This window comes from Balaenoptera physalus (assembly GCF_965194825.1).
Source record: "Balaenoptera physalus genome assembly, chromosome: 7".
Taxonomy (NCBI): Eukaryota; Metazoa; Chordata; class Mammalia; order Artiodactyla; family Balaenopteridae; genus Balaenoptera; species Balaenoptera physalus.
In genome coordinates, this window is record NC_138886.1 from 17,570,039 (window position 1) to 17,596,917 (window position 26,879).

General features: G+C 44.0%; 1 protein-coding gene across 3 annotated transcripts in view; it reads left to right on the forward strand.

Moving 5' to 3' along the window:
- Nucleotides 1-26,879, forward strand: part of ASTN2 (astrotactin 2) — an 897,588-nt gene that overhangs the window by 543,836 nt on the left and 326,873 nt on the right. For all 3 annotated transcript variants that reach the window (XM_082470412.1, XM_082470411.1, XM_082470413.1), the window contains one exon: nucleotides 22,846-23,012. In XM_082470412.1, the coding sequence (XP_082326538.1) occupies nucleotides 22,846-23,012 (167 nt within the window). The remainder of the gene's footprint in view (nucleotides 1-22,845; nucleotides 23,013-26,879) is intronic.

Genomic DNA, 26,879 nt, shown 5'->3' on the forward strand with positions numbered 1-26,879 from the left:
CTTTTGCATCTTTTCTTTGTGAACTTCAAATAAAGCCCTCCTCCCTTCTACGTATGGGGGTGAGGCGGGTGCAGTATGGGGTTTCCAAGATTATAATGTGTGGCATTCTTTTAAAGCCTATGCACCCCTTTTTTTTTTTTTTTATAAAGGTTTTACTCTTTTTTTAACAATTTTTATTTATTTATTTATTTATGGCTGTGTTGCGTCTTCGTTTCTGTGTGAGGGCTTTCTCTAGTTGCAGCAAGCGGGGGCCACTCTTCATCGCGGTGCGCGGGCCTCTCACTGTCGCAGCCTTTCGTTGCGGAGCACAGGCTCCAGACGCGCAGGCTCAGCAATTGTGGCTCACAGGCCTAGTCGCCCCGCGGCATGTGGGATCTTCCCAGAGCAGGGCTCGAACCCGTATCCCCTGCATTGGCAGGCAGATTCTCAACCACTGCGCCACCAGGGAAGCCCTATGCACCCTTTTATGACATTAAACATTATTCCTCCCATGACGTTTGAAGCTGTCTCTATTTTTCCCCCCTCATTTTATTTATTTGGGACCCAGATTTGCTGGGTCTGATGGTATTTCTGGTAAGCTGGTTTTGTTGTATGGAAGTCATTATCTGTTAAAGTCAAGGAACAGCCCCCGCCCTTCCAAAGTGATGGGGTTTACACTTTGCTTCCCAGAAGGATGGTGTGGAGGAAAAGAGCCCCAAATTGGAGGCAGGGGATAGAAGCTTCAGTCCTGGTTCTGCCACCTGTTGTCTGCAAGCTGGAATAAAGCCCTTCAGGAAGGCGGTGGCCATCTGTGTGGACCGCATGCTGGACCCAGAGAGGAAGCTTGGGACCAGCCTGGGGAGGGCCCGAGGAATTGCTAAGGGCCCTGAAATCTCATGATATATGTTCCCAGAGGGCAGTGATTCTAGCATTGGAAAGATCTGAGGGCAGGGACGGGCAGCATGGGGTGGAGGCCAGGGCTTAACTCATTGGCTGGTGGGGAAAACAAACATACAGTGAGAGGGATGGTCGGCGGGGGGGGGAATCTCCATCCCTTTGCTTCCCTTTTGTAAGCCTCTCTGGAGTCATCGTTGACATTTTAATTGTGTGTTTCATGCACCTGCATCAAACACCTTTTCACCTTAGGAAGGTACCACGAGAGAGAATGTATTTCCTCCTACCATCACCTCTGCCTTCAGGAGGTCACAGTTTCTGACATCAGAGGAACCTGGGCCCAAAACTTGCTCTGTCACTCACTAGCCGTGTGACCTTGGGACAGGTTACTTAAGGCCTCTGAGTCTGGGGTTCCTGTTGAGCAAAATGGGATAATAATACCTGGCAAAGCTGCTATTAAGATTCACTGAGATAATGCATACACAATGGGCCAGCACCTGGCCCTAAGCAGGCATGAAGCATCATCGCTATTATTATTATTATCTGATGTTTCACGCAGGGATGATGAGGATGGTGGTGGCAGTGATGATGCGAGCTCAAATTGTCTGAGTGCTTGCCGTGTCCAGAGCCCCTGACGTGGTCTCCTTCTTGTCCCGTTTCTTATAGGTAGGAAAACGGAGGCAGGGAGAACATAAATAACTCAGGTTCACACAGCTCTTAAATTCTAGAGCAGAGGATTTCAGCCACGCAGCCTGATGCCAGAACTCTCATCCTAAACCGAGGCAGATTCTTCATAAACATCATGTGTAGTGGTTGCCTGATTTCTGTGGACAGGAATATTCCATCATTTACTTTTGTCTTATTGTTGGACATTTTGAGTGTTTATTATAAACAATGTGCGCTGAGCATCTTCGGGCAGAAAGCTCCTTCTGCGTTTTATTTTTTTCAAATACATTTCCAGAAGTCTGTAAGGACGGTTTCAAATTGCGTTCTTGCTCCATGATTTTGGTGAAGGTATGGGATGGATTAAAATGAAAAGGAGTAGCTGTCTCTGGTTTTCTAACCTTTTCCTGTTTTGGGTGCTGGTTTTTGTTCTGGATCCAACTCAAGGGTGTTGGGCCGAATGGGCCCTTGAAGAAGGGAGTGATAGAATAAAAGTAATACTTGAGGAAGTAGAGCCTGGTGAATTGTGCAAAAATGCATGTGGAAGAGAGCCCCAAAGCAGAGGAATGGTGCAGAGAAGAGTAAATGAGGCAGCAGGGCTGTCACCTCGTTGAGGACCTGAGGGGGTCAGAAGCAGTGACTGCGAAGTTCTTAGTGGCCATGCTGAGTGCTTGTGAGGAAGGACTCCATAGCGGTTGGAATGCTGATAATTAGACAGCTTTTTCTTAGCTCTGAAATGGAAACCTTTAATAATTGTGTTTGTCTTAATTATAGTAATAGAATTTTGGCATTTATAAGGTATTTTACCCCATCCGGTTTTCAATCTTCTTTTTATTTGTTTTAGTTTTCTTTTAAGTAACTCATGCTCATTGTAAAATAAAATAAAACCAACTCAAACACTGGTGAAATGTATAAAGAAAAAAAAAGCAAGGTCCTACTTTTTTTTTTTTTTTTACACATAAGTGCAAGTCTCTATTTATTTATTTATTTATTTATGGCTGTGTTGGGTCTTCGTTTCTGTGCGAGGGCTTTCTCCAGTTGCGGCAAGCGGGGGCCACTCTTCATCGCGGTGCGCAGGCCTCTCATTATCGCTGTCTCTCTTCTTGTGGAGCACAGGCTCCGGACGCGCAGGCTCAGTAATTGTGGCTCACGGGCCCAGTTGCTCCGCGGCATGTGGGATCCTCCTAGACCAGGGCTCGAACCCGTGTCCCCTGCATTGGCAGGCAGATTCTCAACCACTGCGCCACCAGGGAAGCCCCAAGGTCCTCTTTATCACTTACTTTAGAGATAACTGTGCCACACTTTGAGCTATATATATATCTTCCTATACATTTTCCCCCATGCATATGCAAATATAAATAAGAATTTATACGTGTAAGTTTTTAAATGGAAGCATAAAAAGTATACAGTCGTGTCCTTTTGGGGTAACTTTATATGTCAGAACTGCATGTCTTTATATATGCTTTTCAAAGAGCATTTCCCTTTCTTCTTTTTAAACTGGCTCCCTAACTTGATCTTAACCACATGTAAACCCTTTTCCTTATGTCAAAAATTAATATGAGCAAACTGAGGCCAGAAAACATAAGAACAATGCTTGGCTTGAACCCAGGTGTCCTGAATTCCAATCTAGGACCCTCTCTTCCACACATGTAGTATCCTTCTTTTATTTTTTATCATCATTCTTTTATCTTTTATCATGGGTCTTGGGATAAGTGGATGAGAAATGATGTCATCATCACTATTGTGTTAATTTGAAAAGTTATCTTTTTTTCCCTGTATTCTCCAGCTTCTTCCTGAACCCTGCCTTCATAAGTCTTCCCCCACCAGCCCAGATATCCTTGGAGACCATAGAAGTTGTCCAGGGATGGCAAACTGTTTGGAGCACAGGAAAAAGAATAACTCGACTCCTGCCACCAGCCACGATCATGAAACCTTTTAGCCTTGAGGGAGCGAACAGTGAGAAGGTTTCATAAAACAGTCATTAGCCTTTTTACTCACTGAGCAAATAGCACCTGGATAGAGTTATATATGTTTCTTGGGAAGTGGGCTAGTTAATCAGAATTCCAGTCCAGAGGAAAGAGCAGACTTGGCTGTGATACAGACTTGGGTTCAAATCACATCCCTTTCACTGGGAAGTTGGGTGACTTTGAGCAAATTGCCGAATGTATCTGAGCCTTTGTTATCTTGTCTGTCCATAAACTAGGAATGGTCCTTGTGCCTTATAATGTTGTTGGCTGAGCCCAGTTTGAATAGCTGGGTACCAGCCAGACACAGTTATGTTACCTCACTTGCCAGGGCCAGTACCAATTGGATAGAGAGGAGCTTGGTGAGCTAGGAGACCTGGGATTCTCTTCTGGCTTCCATTGAGTCAAGAATTTTTTTTCACCATCATTGAAAGGAAAGGTGATTTCAGGAGCCCACTGTGCTGGGGATGGTATAGACCTAGGTTGTAACATGATCCTCTGTCTCAGTGTGGCTCTACTTATTTTGCGTTCTTAGCTAAACCCTTTATGCTTTCTACAAACTCAGAGACTTTAACTAGATTCTCTCTGGGGCTCTTTCCTTCCCTGCAACAGTCTGTAAATGAAAGCTGTGCTTGCCTCCCTAGAGGAAACAACCCAAAGGTCAGCCTATACAACAGCCATTGGGACTTGTACCCTTCCCCACCCTCCCTTGGAGAGTTGTTCTTTTGTGCACAGTAAACCTTAGGGAGAAGATGGGGTCGTCCACAGGATGGAATTTCAGGCAGGAGTGTTGTAACCAACCTCCATGATTCTGTTGTTGCCTCGTTTAGATAATGAGGCATCTCAATTAAAAACTTATTTGTTTCAATTATAAAATTATTATATGCACATATTAAGAATGTTTAGAATACAGAGGGAGGAAAATGAAGAAAAATATCACCCATAGTTATACCACCTCAAATAATCACCATTAACATTTCAATATTTCCTTTTAGTAGCTTTTCTACATGATAGAAATTTTAGCATAATAGATAGAAATTTTTGCATAACAGGTAGAAAATTTTGCATAATATAATTTAGCAATTTTATTATGAAATATAATAGACATGTGGAAAAATGGGTAAAACATTACATGCCGTTTCATCAGTAGTAATTAAGTAATACCCATCACCCAGGTCAAGAATTAGAATATCGCCTGCATTCCACAAGCCCTCCCCTAACACACCCACTGTTTCTCTATTTCCCGTTTTAGCTCCTCTTCCCCTCTAGACCTTCATACTAATCAAGTCCTTTATCTTTTCTTTATAGTTTTCCCACCTATGTATACATAGAACAATTTATTTTATTCTTTTGATTGTTGGTGGTGGATTACCTAGCATCCAACACATCTCATTAAGCTAGGTAAAACTGATATTCTTCTTTGGTTGAGGCCAGAATTGGCTATCAGCTGGTTCACAGTTTTATTCAAATTTTAGCTGCATTTACAATGTAACCTCCAAGTACCTACTATATGTAGGACACTCTGTTAGGCTCCAAAGTTACAGCAGTGAACTGTGTCCTGGCAGCAAAAAGCTCACAATCTATTTACCTGGCTAAAAAATGATGCTTTGGTCCTACCATCATGAATCTCATGTGGATGCTTCCTTACCGCCCAAACACGCAATAAACGTTCTCCTAATGATTCCCTCTGGTGTAGACTCTGGCCTAGGCTGTTGCGTCCTGTCCTTTGAATCTTTGGCACCCATATGAACATATTAGTTTTCTTTTTTCCAGCTGGTCCAAAACCTTGCAGGCTTTTCCTAGTGTAAACTTTAAAATGTTACAGCCTGGGTTCATCCTGGGTGAGAGGAAAACCTTTTAGGCTGGGGATGGGATTAGAGAGAGAAAAAGAACAAATGTCTCTTAAGCTGCTTGTAAGTGTAACTTTGGATCTTGGAATCCTAACGGCACCCCAGCCAAATGCTAGCACCATCCCCATTCTGAGAGTGTGGAAGCCAGCTCAGGAAAAGAGGTGACGTACGCAGTGTCCCTCAGATGGGAATGGGCGGCATTGGAATCAGAACCTGAATCTGAGGGGCTCTGGTAACCTTGATGGAAAAGTTGAGAGCACTGGTGGGCAGATGGGCTTCCTGGAGCACAGATCCGTGTTGCCGTAGTTGATGACACTGGACAACGAAATGTCAGTGTTCTCACGTGCACCGCTCTGCACTACAACATGGGGTGAGGGGATAGTTCAGTGGGATTGGAATGGTGTGTGCTTAGCCCAGGGTCTGGCCGATGTTTAGTACTCAGTAAATAGTAGCTAGAGGACAGAGTCAGACAGACCACTGGGGAGGTTGTGGAATTAAAGTCTTGAAGGATGCCGCCGTGGGGCTGGATGCTTAGTGCCCTGCTGTGGGTGGCAGGGATGTGAGAGCATCAGAGCTGACGCTTAGTTCTCAGCGCTTGTAAATTCCCATCCGCCCACCTCCATTCCCGAAACGTTGGATTGGGGAACCTCAGGGTCCAACATATGTGACATCTGTCTCCATTCTGGGGTGGATTTTTTTCCTCCTTTCTCTTTTTGCTCTCTGCGACACACACAAAAAATAAAATATGCAAACTGCCCAAAATTACACTCCACATACGCTGAATAAATATATACCCACAGAAGCATATGTTCAATGGCTGCTACTCCCTGCGTTTCAAAGCCAACTAGCTTATAAAATCATTCTTCACGCAGAGTCCGGGGGATCAATGAGAAGGTGCAGCGTGAGGACGCAGCCTTAAGCTGCAAATTGAGTTTTTAGTTACAAAGGCTTCGGAAGGGAAACCAGCCAGTGAAACCCAGCAGGTACTGAGAAGTCCGCATCTCCAGCCTGTCCTATCAAGGACCTGGCTGTGGCCCTTGGATGTCTTGCTCTTGACGAGGCATAGGAGTGGATAAGAGGGGATTCTTTGGAGTCAAGCTGTGTGGGTTTAAATCCTGACCCTGCCACTTACAGTGTAGTATTGGGGACAGGTTGCCTTAAACCTCTTTGTTTTAGTCTCCCAGTATCAAAAAAGGGGTTACGTAATAGTACCTACCTTTCATGGTCATTGTATGAAGAAGTACAACCAAAGGGTTAAGGAAACAGACCCTGGTGCTGGATTTTCTGTCTCTGCCACCCACTTACTGGCGACGTGACCTTGGACAAGTGAACGAACCTCACTGTGCCTCATTTTCCCTATCTAAGTGTGCATGATAATAGTTTCCACCACCGAGGAAGAGATGAGTTAATGCATGTTCACTGCTTAAAGTGGGACCTGGCTCCACACTAAGCGCTCACATCATGTCCGAGGCCATTTTCCTCAAGTGCCCCCTTGCACACAGGTCTGAAGCAGGCATACCTTGTCAAAATGCCCTTTTGCTCTGTGCCACTCACAGAGGAAAGAGGACAGGAGGCTTCTGAAAACTAAAAGAAATCCAAGCATCTATAGTGTAGACCTGGAAAAAGCCATCTCTCTTCTCCAAGCCTGTTTCCCATTTGTGAGTGGTGAAAATAATAGTACATCCTTTTCTGAGTGGTGGTGGAGATTGGATAAGATAATATACCCTAGCAATGTGTCTGGCATGTGGGGAGAGCATCATAAATGTCCATTTCCCTCCCAGCGCCCTGAAACCACAAAGTGCCTAACTAAACCCAGGTGTCAGTGATTACAGCCCCGACCTTGACAAGAGGGGCTTCTTCACGGGTGGGAGGGTGTCTCGCTGTCAGCCCAGCAGGCGCAGCGTTGGGATGGTACAGACCTGAGCTCAGTGTATGAGCTCCACTCCACCCCACACCCGCTCACCGTGTGACCTTGGCAAGTCCTCGGACATCTCACATCTCAGGGTCCTCTTCTTCCAACTGGGATCTGAGTCTCTATCTTGCAGTCCCATGAAGTTAAAACAATGTAATGAATGGAAAAGTACTTTAGAAACCTTAATGCACATGTGAAAAGCAGCATAGCGTGACTCGATATCTCAGCTCTGTCACTTATGTGCCCTGTGGCCTTGGGACAAGTGACAAAAGTTGTCTGTGCCTCAGTTTCCTTCTCTGAAAAATAAGGAGAGTAGTGTACCTGCACCATCAGGCTGGGGTTAACAGTATGAATTAATATTCATAACACATTGAGAACAGTGCCTGGCACACGGTAAGCACTATTAAGTGTTAGCTATTATTATTATTAATGAGCTATACAAAGGCTATTTATTATCATCACTAGACAGTTATTGAACAGACATTCGTCAGGACTCCTGGCAGATTTTCTTGGGAGAGTGTTCCCTGGCCTCCCTTCTGTCAGCTCTTGGTGCTTCTTTGTACCATATAGAAAACCTCAAGGGCTGTAAGAATGTGTGCACTTATTTTTCTCCCCATGCCCCCCACCCCACCCTTTGGAATAGATGCTCCTTGAGAGCTGGGGCTAAGGTTTTGTAGATGTGATGGCCTGGAGGACAGCAGGCTGTGAATAAGCATTTGCTGCACTGAACACCCAGCCCACGCAGGGCCCTGGGGGGCTCCAGAGAGTTGCAGAAGTCTTGATGACTCCCACCAGAAGCGTGCCCAGGCTGTAGGAGTGAGCTGCAAGCTATGTTCTCAAGCCGCTCCCTCTAGAATAACCTTCTCCACGGTTCCCCAGCTCAGGTGCCACTGACTATCAGAACCTATCACCTGACCTCCCTGGGAATCCCTGTCGGCCGCTTGCAGAGAACCATAGGATGTCCAAGCTGGAAGGGCCCTTGGAGACCAGCGGCCAGCTTTCTCACAGCACAGATGGGAGGACTGAGGGCCAGAGAAGGGAAGTGCCCAAAGCAGGGACCGTAACCTGTGTCTTCTAACTCCCTGGGCTCCTCTGATGGGAAAGGCAGGCGACTATAAATTCATACAGCCAGCCTTAATCAGCATGTTGTGAGCAAACCCAGCCATGCTTTCCGCCACTCCCGGCATTCTGCGTTTCATTGCGCTTTGCTTTACTGCGCTTCACAGATGCTGCGGTTTTTATGAACTGAAGTGTCGTGGCCCTGCTGCATTGTCAGATGATGGTTAGCATGTTTTAGCAATAAAGTATTTTTAAATTAAAGTATGTACATTGTTTTTTAGACATGCTATGGCACACTTAATAGACTATCTATTAAGTGTGTAAACATAACTTTTATATGCACTGGAAAACCAAAAAGTTCATCTGGCTCATGTTAGTGGGATATTCACTTTATTGCATTGTTCTGGAACCGAAGCCGCAACGTCTCTGGGGTCTGCTTGTATTGCTATCTCAGAACTATTCTTTTTTTTTTTTTTAATTTTATTGAACTGTAGCTGATTTACAGTGTGTTAATTTCTGCTGTACAGCAAAGTGACTCAGTTATACATCTATATATATTCCTTTTCATATTGTTTTCCATTCTGGTTTATCACAGGATATTGAATATAGTTCCCTGTATTTCAGTACTGTTCTTGAGCAAAAACCGAGCATAAGCCGCTCAGGGTTTACCCACTTCCTCTGTTGGTCTGGATGCTTCTTTGTGTCTCCATAGGACAGGGGTGGTGTGGTGAGTGGAGAGAGCGTGGGGTTAGAGTCAGACACACCTGTGTTTGCACCCCAGCTCTGCTCCTGGAAAGCTGAGTGACCTGGGAAAAGCACTTCTGGCCCTAAAACCTGTTTCCTCTTCTGCAAAATTAGGCTAATGATAGCAGGCTCATAGGGTTGCCGGCAAAGTAGACTAGTGAAGATACCTCGTGTAGTGCCTGGCCTGCATAGGTGCTCAGAGCCTTTGAATTTCCTTCCTCGTGTCTTCAGTAGGAACGCGTTGAAGCTGCACAGATGGCTGGCATGTGGGGAGAATGGCCTGTTGGCATTTCACTGGAACAGAGGCCAAAACGAAACAACATAACCAGACATTTTATTACATTCCAAAAATATTTACCAAGCATTGAGTATTGAGTGATCATAGTCATAATACCTAAACTTTTATAACAATGGACATTTTACCCCGTACCAGGCACTAGGTAACGGACATTAAATGTCTAACTTTTTATTTCCCCCACAGGCATTCTATTGAGTAGATATAATTAGGCTCATTTCACACTGAGAATATTGAGACTCAAAGTGTTAACGAAGTGACTGATATTACACAGCTAGTTAAATGGCAACACCAGGTGGGGTTCCTGCCTGACCCCAAAGTGCACACGGGGTGTCTCCCTCCCCTGTGCTGGGCACTGGGGCGGTGCTGACAGGCGGAAGCTGTGTGTGTTACATTCTCTGCCCTGAAATAGCGCATAGGCTCAGAGGGAGACAGACTGTGAACCAGAAACCATCTGACCTGGCAGAACAGAGTTCGTACTAGAAGAATAATTAACATGGGAGAGAAGGAAAAATGATTCTTGCTGACTCCAGGCATCAAAAGGAAGTCAGAACTTCTACACAGGGGCTTCTCATGGCACCAGGTGTTCCTAGCAACACCCAGGAAGCCGTTATTTATTATCAGGTCCATTGTAAAATGGGGAAAGCAAGATCAGAAAGGTGTGGTGACTTTCCCAAAGTCACACAGCTAGGCAGTAGCAGCGTCTGGATTAGACTTCATTTCTTTCTGTCTCCTCAGCAGTCTTCTGCTTCTTGAGCTCATGAAGGCATCCACAGAGGGGGGCTGTTTGAGCTGTAACTTAGAGGATATATACGATTCTTTAGAAAGAGGAGGGCAGGCCCGGATGAGGGCAGAGCATGGACAAAGGTACTGAGGTTGGACCCTGCCTACAGCAGGCAATGCTGGGCATTGGCCCAGGTGGTTTCCAGATGCGGGTGGAAGGACAGATGAGGCAGGGTGGCGCTTTGGGCAACGTGCCTGGAAGCTTTCCTCGGGACTGAGGCAGGCGGGCTCTGCCTTCTCCACTCGGGTCCGAGGCCCTCTGGTGGTGCCGGCAGCTGCAGACACTACCCTGGACTATTATTGATCCCTGGAATCCCTTTTTGCATGCCAGCACCCTCCCTCCGTGTCAGCTTTGCAGCCCAGCACAAATTGAGCGGCAGCTGAATTGACATGAGTTGATTAAAACTCCCAGTAATTATGGGTTCTCGACTGGCCCGGTTGTCCAAATCAATGTCGGCAGTAATAGACAGGCCCTGCTGACAGATTGAGGCTGAGCGGGAGGGGGCGGGGGACGGGGAGCTTCCCCACTCACTCCCATTCCTGGCGGTACTCCAGGGGCCTCCTGGGATGAGGAGAATCAGGCTATCTCAGTCTCTAATCAACGGGGCGGTTCTTACTAAAGGACTCAGCGCATGTGATCCTTACTGACCTCACCAACAAAATGGGTGCATCTCAGAGGTGCCTCTGAGTTTTGTTGTGGGGATTTGTAGAAATAGCATATGGGAAATATGCAGCCCACGGGAGGTGCTCGATAAATAGCCATTTCATTTCCTTCCTTGCTTCCTTCCCTTCCTCTTCCTCTTCCCAGGATTCTGTATCTGATCTGTGCATCCAAGACTATCCTGCCAGCATCCTCTCTGAGTCCCCTCGTTAACTCATCATAGGGACCTTCCCATAAGGTTCTCAGAATCCTTGTGTAGCCCAAGCCAGTCTGAACCACTTGCGACATCACAGGCAGGCCACCTCCATGTGGATCAGGGGAAAAAGCACCTCATTTACAATTAGGGAATCTTCAGTGGTGGGCACGGCCTGCCTCTCCCTTGCTGTGTGACCTTAGGCAAGTCACTTGGCCTTTCTGGGCTTTAGTTTCCTCATCTGAAAAGTGAATAGGATGATATTGGTCCTACCTTAGCATTGATGGGAAAAGCAAAAGCTGCCTGTGGAGGTGTTCTGCCTCCTCTCCACATGTGATGGGTCTCCTTCCATTGCTTCCTGAATGTATTTCCTATCTGGTGGAAAGTAATGAGCTATCCACAACAGGAGTTACCGTTTTTTGAGCACCTGCCCTGTGGCAGGTATGTGTCAGGTACATGATCTAGCTTGGTTCTCTCACAAGCCCAGAGAGGTAGGAGTGACTCTCTCCAGTGGAGAGATGTGGAAACCAAGGCTCAGGGAAGCCAGGGCACACAGCAAGGAAATGGTTTGGCTGGATTTTACTCGCAGCTGTGGGGAGGCTGTGTAGCTGCCAGCGTGCTCAGCCTTTCATCCACGTCTAAGCTCACAGTTGCCGTTGTCTCATTTAATCTTGACCGTGATCTTATGGGGCAGTGCTACTGTTAGGAAGCAGCGCTCTTCCCAGGAGGTAGTACCGTCGTTCCGCTTGCATTGGCAATGAGAGAGAAAGCAGATGCTTCCGGAGCCCTTGGAGGAGGACAAAGCTTTGCCCATGGTTAGGCAGGTTTGGAGGTATCCTTGTGATTTCTTAAAGTGCGCTCCCTCAATCAAAGGAAACTCTCCATTTTCTTCTGAAATACTTTAGACCTAGTTCTCCCCTTTTCAAGATCCATAGTTGCTTTGGTACAAACCAAGCAGCTCAGAGCCCCAGGGAGGGGCAGGGCTCCTCCTCCAGCACCACTGGGAAATCCCCCAGGCTTATTGCCTACATGAGTCAATCCGGCCCCAGGAAAAGTTATTCTGTTTTGCAAGCTGGTTGTTCTTTCTTCTGCTTAGAACAGCTGGTCCACCTTCTAGACTTGGGGGTGGGGTGGTGGGACAGCTCATTACAAATTTTGCGCTCGGAGCAATTTGCATTCCATAATTAATGAACATTAAAATGCATAATTACAAACAGAAACAAATGGCTTGGTGCTGATGAAAAGTCAGGCTGGGAAGGAGTACAGGGGATGGAGGAGGAGGCTGGAGAGAGCAGGGCAGGGCCTGCCTGTGCTGGAAACAGCTGGGAATCCCCCAGTTGCCTCCCCTCCACCTGCTAAGATCCTTGAGGCTTTAAGCCTTAGGGACCCAGGCCCAGGGTCTTCCTGTGGGTTCCCTTCTGAGATGGGGCAGAATGGGGGCTGTGAAGCTCTAGAGCCCAGCTGACCTGAGTTAGACCCCAAGCCCTCTCACCTACTTACTATAAAGCCTCAGGCAAAGGAACAGCACTCCAGGGAATGGGGTTATTCTCGGCTGGACCTGCCCCCTTTCTCCTGCCCACGCCTTGTCCCCCAGAGCCCACCTCCCAGGGCTCCTTCTGTGAGCTCTAAGAAAGTACTTAGAGATAACTGAATTCACTTACTTCAGTCATCTCTTCAAAGTAGCAAGTCAAATCACTTACTCCTCTGCCAACAACCCTCCAGTGCCTTCCGGTTATACTTGAATAAACTTGAGACGCCTTCTCATGACAGAAGCCCGGGGTCAGTAACTTTTTTGTGTAAAGGACCACGTAGTAAATATTTTAGGCTTTGCAAGTCACACGTGGTCCCTTTGTGTGTGTGTGCCTCATAGTCTTCTTTAAAAATCAAACAAAACAAACAAACAAACAAACTTTAAAAATGTAAAGAAACATTTTTAGCTCTGGGGCTGTGCAAAAATAGGCTGTGGGGGGGAGTGGAGTTCTTTTCTCTATTCCACTAAAAACAACTAAAAACTCTGGAGGTTATATATAAAACAAATGGAAGACTGTGAGAAGTGGAGAGAAAAGAAGGCGGCAGACCAGCTAGGGCTTTTGAGACACAAGGAAGGACATAGTGGTCATTCCCTGGGTTTTCTTTTTGCCTCATAGGTCCCAAACTTAGAGCTCAAGGAGACAGCAACTCAGAAAGGCTAATAGATAAAGACACAAACAAGCGAACAAAAAGAAAAAAAAAAGAAAAAAAAAGCCTGCTTTCTTAAGGCAAAGTATCAGGAAAAGGGCAGCTGACCAAGATAGAAAATTTTAGATACTAACCATTCTATTCAGGCCAAACATCACAGAAAATTATAATAATACTAACAACGATAACAACATGCCTCCTCCCCCACCCGTGCTAATAAAGGCCAAGGAGAGAACTAGATTCCATCCCTGGCAGGCTGTACTGAGACCATCTGCCAACCCAGTTCCCCCTTCCTGCTGGGGTGGTGTCAGACAAGGTCAAGTAAGGAGCCAGGACTTTAATCCCCACTGAGAGGTAATGAGCAACCCTCCTACCCCCATCCAAGGTCCATCCAGTGTCAGTGGAGACTAAATAAAGAGCCTGGACTTCACCCCAACCTTCAGTAATAGGGTACTTTTCCCCTGCCTGCTGAGGTATTGCCAGAGGAGGCCTAGTGGAAAGTCAGGACCATTGACCATTGATCGGTAGTGATGAAGCCACCCTCCATCCCACCCAGATGGTGTCAGTGGGGAACAGTAACTCAGCACACCTACCATTCCCATCCAGGAAACTATCAGTGGAGTCCTCTTAGGGAGTCAGCTTCCCACCCCCCCCCCCAGCAGTAATGAGGACCCTTCCCTCTTGGGTATCAGAGGAGGCCAAGTGGGGAAACTGGGATTCTGCCTCTCCCTGACAATAACAAGGCGTGTCTCCCCTTTCGCCTGCTGGAGCAGTGTCAGAAAAAGCCAGATTTAAAAAAACATATTTAAGATTCAGAATTTTAAAAATAATATACCATAATGTCCCAAATAGCTAGGTTTCCATTGGGAATCACTTGTCATACCAAGAACCAGGGAGATCTCAAACAGAATGAAAAGAGACAACCAGTAAATGCCACTACCAAGATAACAGAGATATTAGAATTATCTGACAAATATGTTGGACTAGCCATCATAAAAATGCTTAAGCAAGCAATTATACGCACAAATGGAAAAAAAAAAAAATCTCAGCCAAGAAGTAAAAGATATAAAGGAGAAGCAAATGGAAATTATGTAACTGAAAAATACAATAATTGATTTACAAAATGCAGTGGATTGACTCACCAGCAGAATGGAGAGGACAGGGAAATAATCAATGAACTGAAAGAATAGTAGAAATTACCTACTCTGAACATCAAGAGAAAATAGATTGGAAAAGAAAATGAACACAGTCTCATGGGCCTGTGGGACTGTGAAAAAAGATCTAACATTTGTGTCATTGGGGGCCCGGAAGAAGAGAAGAAAGAGAGCAGGACTAAAAAAGTACTCAAAGAAATTATGGCTAAAAACTTCCAATTTAGCAAAATGACTCATTCTACAGATTCAAAAAGCTGAGCAAACTCAAGGATAAACACAAAGAAATCCACACCAACACATCATAGTCAAATTTCTGAAAATATCTTTAGTTTTTCAAAAGAAAAAATCTTAAAAGCAAGGGGAGAGAGATGACATCTATAGGGGAAACACAATTTGAATGATGGTGGAATTCTCATAAGAAATCATGGAGGCCAGAAGGAAGTGGCACAACATTTTTCAAGTGCTAAATAAAAGAGAGCTGTCAATCCAGAATCCTATGTCCAATAAAATATCCTTTAGAAATGAAGGAGAAATGAAGACATTCTCAGGTGAAGGAAACCTAAGAAAATTTGTCACCTGCAGACTTAGTCTAAATAAATGGCTAATGAAAGTTACCAAACAGAAAGGAAGTCATAAAAGAAGGGATCTTGGAACACTGGGAAGGAAGAAAACACAGTTAGCAAAAATATAGGTAAATGCATTAGACCTTCCTTCTCCTCTTGACTTATCTTCATTGTGTTTGATGGTTAAAGCCAAAATGATAGCAGTATCTGATGTGATTCTACATACAGTCTACCCAATATCTCCAGGTTTCACATCCACGGATTCCACCAACCTCTGATGTAAATTTCCCAGCTGGTTGAATTTGCGGATGGGAAACCTGCAGTTGTGGAGGGCTGAGTGTATTTATTGGACCAGGCCATATGAGGGACTTGAGCATCGGTGGAGGTTGGTATCTGTGTGGACTCCTGGAACCAATCTGCTATGGATACCAAGGGACAACTGTATATTTAGAGGAATATTTAAGAAAATTATGTTATAAATGGGAGAGGACAAAGGGACATAAAGAGAAGTAAGCTTTCTTTTTTAAAAAAATTTATTTATTTTTATTTTTGGCTGCGTTGGGTCTTCGTTGCTGCACGCAAGCTTTCTCTAGTTGCGGTGAGCGGGGGCTACTCTTCGTTGCTGTGCACGGGTTTCTCATTGCGGTGACTTCTCTTGTTGCAGAGCATGGGCTCTAGGTGCGTGGGCTTCAGCAGTTGTGGCATGCAGGCTCAGTAGTTGTGGCTCGCGGGCTCTAGCGTGCAGGCTTGGTAGTTGTGGCACATGGGCTCAGTTGCTCTGTGGCATGTGGGATCTTCCCAGACCAGGGCTCGAACCCATGTCCCCTGCATTGGCAGGTGGATTCTTAACCACTGCGCCACCAGGGAAGTCCCAAGAGAAGTAAGCTTTCTACACATCACTTAAACTGGTAAAATAATGGCACCAGTACACTATGGTAAGTTATGCATACTAGAACAACCACTAAAAACTTTACAAAGAGATGTACCCCAAAATATTATAGATAAATTAAAAAGAATTTCTAAAAAATGTTCAAGTAACCCACAGGAAGGTAAGACAAAGAAAGCAGAGAAATGAAAAGCAGAGATGAGAAAACAGAAAGTAAACCAGTAGACTTAAGTTCTAAACTATCAATAATCATGTTAAATGTAAATGATCTAAATACACAAATTAAAAGACAGAAATTGGCAGAGTGGGTTAAAAATCATGACCCAAATATATGCTCTCTACAAGACATTCACTTCACATATAATGATTTAGGCAGGTTGAAAGTAAACCGATCAGAAAAGACATATACATAGCAAACAAAAGCTGGAGCAGCTATATTAATATCATATAAAGTGGGCCTTAGAGCAAAGAAGGTTATCAGAGAAGGACACTGTATAATAACGAAAGGGCTGTCCACCAGGAAGACATAGAAATCATAGATATTTATGCATCAAACAACAGAGCTGCAAAATATATGAAGCAAAAACTAATTGAACTGAAAGGAAAAATAGACTAATCCACAGTTATAGTTGGAGCCTTCCACACCCCTCCCTCAACAACTGATACAACACTTAGACAGAAAGTTAGCAGTGTTATAGATTAGGTTAGTAACACCTGCAACCAAAAGGATCTAGTTAACATTTATAGAACACTCTGTGCAGCAACAACAGAATACACATTCTTTTTAAGTACCTATGGGACATGTACTGAGATAGACCATATTCTGGGCCTTGGTAAAAGGCTCAACAAATTTAAAGAATTTAAATCATACAGAGTGTGTTCTCCAGCCATCACAGAATCAAACTAGAAAGCGATAACAGATAACAAAAAAATCTCTAAATACTTGGAAACTACACAACACATTTCTAAATAATCCATGGGTTGAGAGGAAGTCTCAAGGGCAATTAAAAATACTTTGAACTGAATGAAATAAAAATACAGTATATCAAAATTTGTGGGACACAGCTAGCACAGTAATTCATATTTTCCTTAAAGTAAAAGTCTTTATATTTAATGAGGAGGAAATTTACAGCCATAAATGCATACATTAGTTAAAAAGTTTCAAATTAATCATCTAAGTTCCCACCTCAAGAACCTACAAAAAGGAGAACAAAAGAAGCTCAAAGCAGACAGAAGAAAGGAAATCAATGCAATTGAAAACAGAAAAATAGATAAAGTCAATGAAACCAAAAAAAAAAAAAAAAAGATTCTTTGAAAATGTCAAGAAAATTGAAAAAAGATAAACAAAATAGCAAGACTTTTAAAGAAAAGAAGAGGGAAGACACAAGTTACCAATATCAGGAATGAGACGGATAATATCACTACAGACCCTGCAGATGTCAAAAGGATTAATAAAGGACTGTTGCAAATAGCTATACACACATATATTTGACAACCTAGATGAAATGGATCAATTCCTTGAAAAATGAAAAATATCACAACTCACCCAATATGAAATAGATATTTGAGTAGCCCTATAACTATTAAGAACATTGAAATTGTAACTTAAAACCTCCCCCAAAAGAAATCTCTAAGCTTGGGTAGTTTCACTGGAGATGTAAACCTCAGTGTAAGTCTCACACCTCATACAAAAATTAACTTGAAGTGTATCACAGAATTAACTGTAAAACGTAAAGCTATAACACTTCTAGAACACACACATACACACACACGAGAAAATATTTGAGATTTGAGCTTGGCAAAGAGTTCTTAGATTCCAAGATATAGATTTTATGATACATAAAAGAGAAAATAACTTGGATTTCATCAAAATTAGAAACATTTGCTCTGTGAAAGCTCAGTTGAAGAAGATGAGAAGACAAATTACAGAGTGGGAGAGAAAATATTTGCAAACTGCATATTTGACAAAAGTCTAGTGTCTAGAATATATAAAGAACTCCCAAACCTTAACAATTAAAAACAAACAATCCAATTAGCAAATGAACAAAAGACATTGAGAGACATCTTACTGAAAAGGATATAAAGATGGAAAATAAACACAAAAGATGTTCAGCATCATTAATGATTAGAGACATACAAATTAAAACCACAGTGGATGGGCTGGGCTTCCCTGATGGTGCAGTGGTTAAGAATCCGCCTGCCAATGCAGGGGACACGGGTTTGAGCCCTGGTCCGGGAAGATCCCACATGCTGCAGAGCAGCTAAGCCCGTGTGCCATGCCTGCGCTCTAGAGCCTGCACTCTAGAGCCTGCGTGCCACAACTACTGAAGCCTGCGCGCCTAGAGCCTGTGCTCCACAACAAGAGAAGCCGCCGCAGTGAGAAGCCTGCGCACCGCAACAAAGAGTAGCCCCCACTTGACGCAACTAAAGAAAGCCCACGTGCAGCAACGAAGACCCACCACAGCCAAAAGTAAATGAATGAATTAATGAATGAATGAATGAAAAAACACAGTGGAGGTATTATTACACACCTGTCAGGATGTGTAAATAAAATGAAAAATATTGACAACATCAAATGCTGATGAGGATGTGGAGAAACTGGATTGCTTATGTTTTGCTGGTGGGGATTTAAAATAGTACAACCACCCTGGAAAAGTTTGGCAGCTTCCTAAAAATATTAAACGTGTAACTACCGTACAACCTAGAAATTATACTCCATGGCTTTTTTTCCCCAGAGACATGAAAATGTATGTCCACACAAAAACTTGCACACTAATGTTTATAGCAACATTATTCATAATAGCCAAGAACTGGAAACAACCCACATGTCCTTCATCAGGCAAACAGTTAAACTATAGTCCATCCATAGCATGGCATAATACTCTGCAATATAAAAGGGACTAAATATTGATACATGAAGATACCTGGATGAATATGAGAATTATGCTAAGTGAAAAAAAACCCTAAAAGGTCACAAACTATATGGTTTTATTTATGTAACATTCTTGGAAATGACAACATTATAGAAATGGAGAGCATATTAGTGGTTGCCAAGTATTAAGGAAGGGAGTCAAGTGAGCAGTGGCTATGGCTTTAAAAAGGCAAGAGGAGGAATCTATGTAGTGATGGAAATGTTTTGTATCTTGATTATCAATGTATATATCCTGGTTGTGATATTTTGATATAGTTTTGCAAGATATTACTATTGAGGAAAACTGGTAATACTCTGGATCTCTCCAGAGTTGCATGTGAATCTATAAGCATCTCAAAATTGTAATATATGTAACTAAAAAAAAAAAAAAAGCACAGGCCTCTGACTGGATTTGGCCTACAGACCATAGTGTGCCAACTTCTGGCTTAAGTGATTTGGTCCCCTTCTACGTCTCACCCCTTGCCTTGTGCTAACATTGCTTCCCCCTGTCTCACGGAGCTTCAGCTGCATTGGCTTCCTCTGTTCCGTGGACAAGGCCAACACTGTTCCTGCCTCAGGACTTTCATACTTGCTGTTCCTTCTTGGATAACTGTTCCCACTTATACTCACCTGGGAGATTCCACTTATTATTCAGGCTTAGTTCAAGTGCTCAGTGTATGCCTCCTTTACTCTATCCCCATTCACTTTTTATCATATTGCACTTTTGTTGTACTTTTTTACTCTATGAAATAATCATTTTACTTCTTGTTAATTATTTGTCTTCTCCCTAGAGTTTAAGCTCCATGAGAGCAGCGTCTTCCTTGCCTTCTTTACTACTGCATGTCCAGCACCCAGCATCTTTGCTTAGCACTGAGTAGATGTTCAATATACATTTGTTAAATGATCCAAAGAAGGACTTATATGGAAGAGAAAGAAAAGATAAACAGATAGTCCCAGTTAGGTTTTATGGGAGGGAATGGGTTCCTTCATTTATCATTTGTTCCACTTACCCATTCATTTATCCTTCATTTATTGAGTGCCTATAGTGTGCCAGGTTCTGAGCCAGATTCTTTAGGTTGTTTTCTCTTAGGGTTGCCAGAAATGCCTCCCAGAGAGGCATTCTTATTTCCGTCTTACAGATGAGGAGCCTGAGGCTGCCTTTGAGGTGAAGCACTTGCCTAGATGCTCAGTGTCAAAGCCCTGTGTGCAATTCAAGACTAACATCAGTCCTACTGGTCCCGTCCTCAAGGTGTTGCCTCCATTTAAGGAAGAAAAGCTGAGGCCCAATTAGGTTCAGGGTCACCGGGCGGGTGAGTGGTGTACCTGAGAAGAGTTCTGACCTTCCTCTCTCTAGTACACCAGAATCTCCCTTTTTCCCCAATGGCATTCATCTCTTTCCTCTAAGAAGACATCCCCGACCCAAGCCTCCCTACTCCAATATTCCCCACTCAATCACATTTGCAGAATTTCCATTTTCCCATTCAGGTTATACTGTGCTTCTTCATGTTTGCTTTATAACTAGTTCTCTGTCTGACAGATATGTGCATTTCTCATTTCTCAAACTAGATCCTAAGCTTCTTAATCATACCCAGAACGGCAGCTACCATTTGCCGAACACTGTGCCAAGCACTTGATACATTTATCTCACTGTATTAGTTATCTTTTGCTGTGTAACAGGTTATCCCCAAATTGGGCAGCTTAAAACAAAAAGCGTTTATTATCTCACACCATTTTTAAGGGTTAAAAATGTAAGAGTGGCTTAGCAAACTGGGTGGTTTAAGAAAACAGCAATGTATTTTCTCAAGGTTCTGGAGGCCAGGAATCTGAAATCAAGATTGTCGGTAGGGTCCTCCTCCCTCAAAGGGCTCCAGGGGAGAAAGCATCCTTGTCTCTCCGGCTTCTGGCGGCTGCAGCATTTGGTGACTTGTGGCCACATCGCTCCAATCTGCGCTCTATCCCCACGTGGTCCTTTGCATGTGTGTAATCTCTCTGTGCCTCTTTTTGTAAGGACATTTGTGACAGCATTTAGAGCTACCTAGATAATCCCGATTAGTCTCCTCATCTCAAGAGCTTTAATATAATTCCATCTGCAAAACAACGTTACCATAGAAGGTAACATTCACAGGTTCCAGGGGTTAAGATGGGGACGTATCTTTGGGAGCCATTATTAGCCCTGCCACGCCACCTCATAGGTTTGCCATAAGGATTAACTACTTAGATACAGTGTTTAGATTATGCCTGGAATATAGAACATATTGTTTTAAAGAATAAAAGTGGTAGGCAATCAGTGGGGGGTGGAAAGAACTGTGAGTAATACCCCGCCCCAGATATCTCCTGTTTCCTGGTGAGAAGGTCAGCCCTTCCTTCCAGCACTCACCCCTACATCTCTGCAGACTAGACGACCCAGCCCCAGGTACCAGCACACAGCTCCCAAAGACCCCATGACTAGGTGCCTTTCTGTCTGACAGTGAATGTTCTGAGCCAAGCAGGGGCCTCCTCTGAGCTTGTATTAATATGTACAGCACTTCACTCCCATAGAAAATTGATTTTTCTTTTTAAGCACAAAATGTAGCCAGTTTTATAACCTTTCTGCAGCTTGACAAAGGCCATTTATAACCAACTCTCTCTGTCACCCTTCCTGGCGCCAGTCTCAAATATCTTGGAGAACTCTCTCGTGCATCTGTAATTATGAATTCTTCTTAGGCAAAATTTAATTTCTAAGAGAGATGACCTTTTTTTGTTATTGTGGTTTTTGTAAATTAATTTTGGGGTCTGTGTGTTTTCTTATTGATGTTGTTCAGGATGACGGCTTGGGCAGGGGACGAGGGAGCTGGTTGGGAGGAGAGGAACATTGGGAGGGCATTTTAATCAGCGATGTCCAGTGATGGATGAGGGGGGCCGGGCTCTGGGTGTTAATCTTGGTGGACACAGGAAATGCCAGCAGGGTGACTGAAATTAAAACCTAGTACCTCATTTTCCTCTCCCAAACGCAGGAGAATTGGAACTTCTTCTCCATCTGCTGGACTGGAGATGAGCTCAGCCTCATCAAATGATGGGAAACTAAATTAAATAAATAGGTGGTTTTACCAAGGGTATAAGAGCTTCCATTTACGGAGCACTTAGCAGGTACACCCTTAGCTGGGCACACCAGAAGAGCATTCGACTGAGGTCACTCAAGGTTGGAATCGTTGGGGTTTTTAAGGGACCAGAGAGCAACCCGTTTGGTTACCTGGAGGAAAGTGCACATGGCCTGGCAGAGGGTTTGATATCATCTGCAGAGGACCTTGGCTGTCAGCTTTAGGAAGATTCACTTTGTTGTTGTTTGGAATTCATTTATTTACTTAAGCTGGGAAGTGATACTACTTAGAAATATCACTCTGGAGACCATTAGGAGGATGGTATGCAGCAGGCCAGACTGCAGGCCAGCAGACTGTTTAGGAGGCCTTTGTGAAGATGCAGGAGTCTCATTTAGGACTTCAGATACTAGGATGGAGAAGAGGTGACACATTCAAGACAGGAAGGAAGAGAACTCACATTTGAGGAGTACCAAATTTCATGCCAAATTCTGAAGTAAGGTATGCAGCCCCTGTGGTCCAACTTAAGCTTGACAACAAATCCACAGATGCAGGTGCTAGGCTCGTTTAACAGATAAGGAAGTTGAAGCTCAGAGAGGGCGAGTAACTTGCCCCAGATCACACAGGGAGAAGGGGAAGATCTGGAATTTAAACTCATATTGGTAAAAGCTCTTTAAAATATATCTGGCTGCCTCCCATGGTGACCCTATTGGACAATAATAATAAACACAATAATGAAGATGATCCCAGCAATATCAGTATTCATAGCAGCTCACATTTGCTGTATGGTTGCCATATGAGCCACAGAGTTATAAGTACTTTGCACACACCATCTCCCTTCATTCTCACAACTTTACAAGATAGATATCGACAAAAGCTCCATTTTACAGGTGGGCACACTGAGGTTCGGAGAGGTAAAGGACTTTATCCAAGGCCACACAGCTATTAGTTGGTCAAATGAGACTTTGAGCCTGTCTCTACAGTCCTGACACCTGCCCCTTTTCAGAAGGTGGGAGGAGAGGGCGTGATGAGACCCTCCACTTCTTCAGCTGTAACCAACTTGTTGCTGTCTCTCTGAGCAGTGCCCTGAGGAGCTGAGGCCCATGAAGGACGGCTCCGGCTGCTATGATCACTCCCAAGGCATCGACTGCTCCGATGGCTTCAACGGTGGCTGCGAGCAGCTGTGCCTGCAGCAAACACTGCCTTTGCCCTACGATGCCACCTCCAGCACCATCTTCATGTTCTGCGGGTGAGTCTCTGTCCCCGAGGTCCGGCCTCTCCCTTCCCAGCAGTGGGAGGGATGCCTAAAAAAGATCAGGAACTACAGCCTGGCCCAGCTGGGACTGACCTTCAGTGAAATGGCCTTTCTGCCTCTGCTTTTTCAGCCCAAGAGGAAAAAGGCAACAATATAACCTTTTGTTGGGGATTGAAAAGAAGAATGGAAGAAGAAAAATAAATAATTGATTAATGGTTATAACAAACGGAATCCTTGCTCAGGCTGCATCCTAGGGTCAGGATTTTTTTCTGCAAAAGTCTCTTGCCCCTTCTGCATCACCCTGTAGCCCCGGTCAGTGTATTTTGGAGACAAAAGCAGGCACCTTGAAGGTGTCCCTGAGAAACCAGCAGGTGTGGTGCTTAAGAACACGGGCTTAGCCCAGGTTTTCAACTTTCTTTCTTCAGGGATTACGCAGTGCCAAGTTCAGAGGTTACCCCCTCTTTGTCCTAATGCCCCTATCAATAATGGTAATTAACTGGGGGAGGTGAGGTGGAAAAGAAACAATGCAGGCAAAGCTCAAAGTTCTGGCTCATGCCAAGAAATCAGCTGAGTTTTAAACTTAGTATGAGACTGAAAGAGGGGGTCACGTTAGGACCAACTTGCTGAGTGACCTGGGACAAGTGGCTGTCCCTCTCTGGGCTGCAGTTTGACGACGTGTGAAATGAGATCTTTGGATAACGACGCCTAATAGTTGTTCCAATTTATCTTGTTCTCCTTGTTGAAAAAGTCTGCAGTGGGAGTTACCTCTGCCATGGAGAGCTTCTAGCATAGCATTTGGTCCTCAGCAGTCACTCGAGAAAATGGCAGCCTTTTTTCTTCTCTTCATTCCCTTTCTGATGATGTCTCCATATTAGAAAAGTTGCTCATTTTTTGCCATTCGGTGACTCAGAAAAATAATTCTTTGCTTGTGCAAGATGGTTGGTCATTGAAGGGTGTTCAGTGCTTTACTAAGATAGAAAAGCAGAGTAAAGCGTAAACAGACTTTTCCGTCCTACGTGTTACGAAAGAGGAGGTGGGGGAATGTGCATGGGTTTAATCTCAGCTTAACAGAAAATTAATTTTACCTGCATGGATCTAGTCCGCGGGGTCTGGTTTTCCTTCTGGGGCTTATTTCAGGGTCTCCAGCCCCATTCACACTGGGTGCTGCAGGCGCCCTTGAGCAGTTGTTAAAGCAACTTGCCGGAGGCCCTAGATATGTATCAGTAAGATAAATAAGAAACAAAGTATTGTATGCAGACCTGAATTTATAGGGTCTCTCCTCAGCTTAAGTGACTGCAGGGCAGTGTTGAGTAAATTGTGCCTGGGCTTAAATCTGAGACTTGAATAGTAAATCAGCTGTGTTCTTATCATTGTTATTGCACTTGGGGGGAGAAGTGTCCTTCTGTTGCAAATTACAGTAACAGCAGGGGCAACGGCAGTAATGGATTTGGACTTAGAAACTGTCACCACCGTTCATCCCTAGCACACTGCAGCAGTCAAGGGGAATCAGTAGACTTGGGTTCTAATCCTAACTCTACCTCTAACTTTCTCTTAAACATCAGGCAACTCTCAGGACCCCTGACCTTCAGTTTCTCCACCTCTAAAAGTTTAATAATATCTACATTAACATACTGATGTTTGTGAAGATTGCAAAGTACATTTATTACTCCGTTCAGGTTAAGTAATGTGCCCAGGGTCACACGGCTGGTAACGTAGCTTACCACCTCTCTCTGTGTGACCTTAAGCAAGGTACTTAACATCTCTATGCCTCAGTTTTCTCATCTGTAGAAAAGATGATAATAGCATCTCTCTATAGAGTTGCTATGAGGATTAAATGCATTACATTAATTACATCACAGTTTACATTAATATTTCTAAAGTCCTTTGGAACAGTGCCCTGCACAGAGTCAGCACTGGTGTGTATTTGTTAAATAAAATAGCTGAAGTGAATGATAGTAATGACAACAGCCCTCCACTTGCTCAGTGACCTGAAGTGCTCAACCTCTTAGTTTCCAGGTCTGTGAGACAAGGACAAACTAACCTTCCCTACCCAGAAAGGTGTCTTAAAGTTTTAAGTTAGACTGAATTGCGAGAGGGTGCTGTGAGCTGTTGAAGGTCATCCAAATGCTGATAAACAGGACAAAAACGAGAATAAAACTCAGGTCTCCTAAAACCAACTGCAATGTCAACATGCTTTGAAAATCGTGTATTAAGGATACAAATGAGAAGTTAGCCACACTTGTTAGAAGCACTGTAAACAAAACAACGAAAGCCATTAGCAGGTACTTGTGTGAAAGTTGGTCTAGAGAAGTAGCAGGCTACTGAATTAAACAAGGAAAACAAACCCTCGCTCAAGGGGACCTTGTCGACTTGCTCAGAGCTCTGTGCCTTTTCTGAGAGTTTCCTGGGTAGCACAGGTTTAATAAACCTATTTGCAGGCAGGTTAATAGTAGCAGCTAACACTTATTAAGCACTTCCTACATGCCATGACTGTGCTAAGTACTTTGATGACATTAGCCCGTTGAATTCTCATACCAACTCTACAAGGGAGGTACTAGTATTATGATCTCGATTTACTGTCAAGAAAACCAGGCACAGAGGGGCTCAGTGACTTACTCAAGGTCACACAGCTAATAAATAGGGGCGTCAAGATTCAAACCCAGTCCACGGGGCTCCAGTATTAGTGAAAACAGATCTTATATCACTCCTGGCCTCTGGCCACTCCCGGCCATGTGGTTTTGAGCAAATCACTAAACATCTCTGAGACTCTTGTTTCATGTAGAATCAGTTGTGATTGCAGCAGCATTGGGAGGATTAATTGAAATCACATGTGCGTACAGGCCAGCACATGTAAGCACTCACTACATGGTAGCTATAATTAGTCTGATAGGTATAAAGCCATCTCATTTAATCCTCCAATGACTGAATTGTATGCCCTGTTTACTGCTCTATCTATCTCCAGCACATTAGAACAGTGCCTGGCACGTAGTAGGTGCTCAATTAATAATTGTGAAATTAAGTTCCTCAATTGACAGGGCTAAGGAAGTTGTTCGCAGTCTGGCCTTTTCAGCTGTATTTCCAGCTACGTCCCTATTCCTTAATTAGGCATCTTGGCTTCAGCTTCTGGAGTGTTCAACACTGTTCCCTCTGCTTCTCCTCCTCTCTCCCCACCACTACCCCCCATTTGTCCGTGGCCCTTTAGCTTGAATGCTCTGTTTCATCCTCAAGTCTTGGTATAGATCTTAACCTTCTTCAGCCAGTCTTCTCAGAGTCCCAAGAGAAGTCCAAAAGTGAGATGTGCAGTTACCGTGGAGCTGGGTATATAACGCCTTGCCCTTTCAAATGGATACCATTTAAATGTTGGCTTAATATTTATCAAATCTTAACATTTATAGGAAAGACTGTTTTTCTTGTCTTATATTAGTTTGTTTTTTTTTGTTTTTTCTTTTCTACCCATAGGGCCCTCTTACCAGGGAAGGGCCATTGACATTTTGTCTCCAATTCTAATTTATCCCAGTGAAATCTTGACACCTCTTGCAGACTGGACCGCTGGCTGGCTGTTCTGGTTGTCAGCCTTAGTCAGGTCACGTTCCTCAAAACTGACTCAAGCATCCTTTCTCAGGAGTCACACAGCCCCCCACCCCATGCTTCTCACTGTCGCAGCCCCGTTGCTGTGTTGACTTACCTGCTTTCCTGTCTGGTCCCTGTCACACTGTAAACTCCTCATGAGCAGGGACTAGGTCTTAATCACCTGTGTGTCCCCGTTGTCACTGCTTGCCCAAGGACTTTTTCAAAGCCATAACTGTCGAATTAAAGAATTCATCCACCTAAGGTTTGCTGCACCAACTCTGTGCCTGGTCT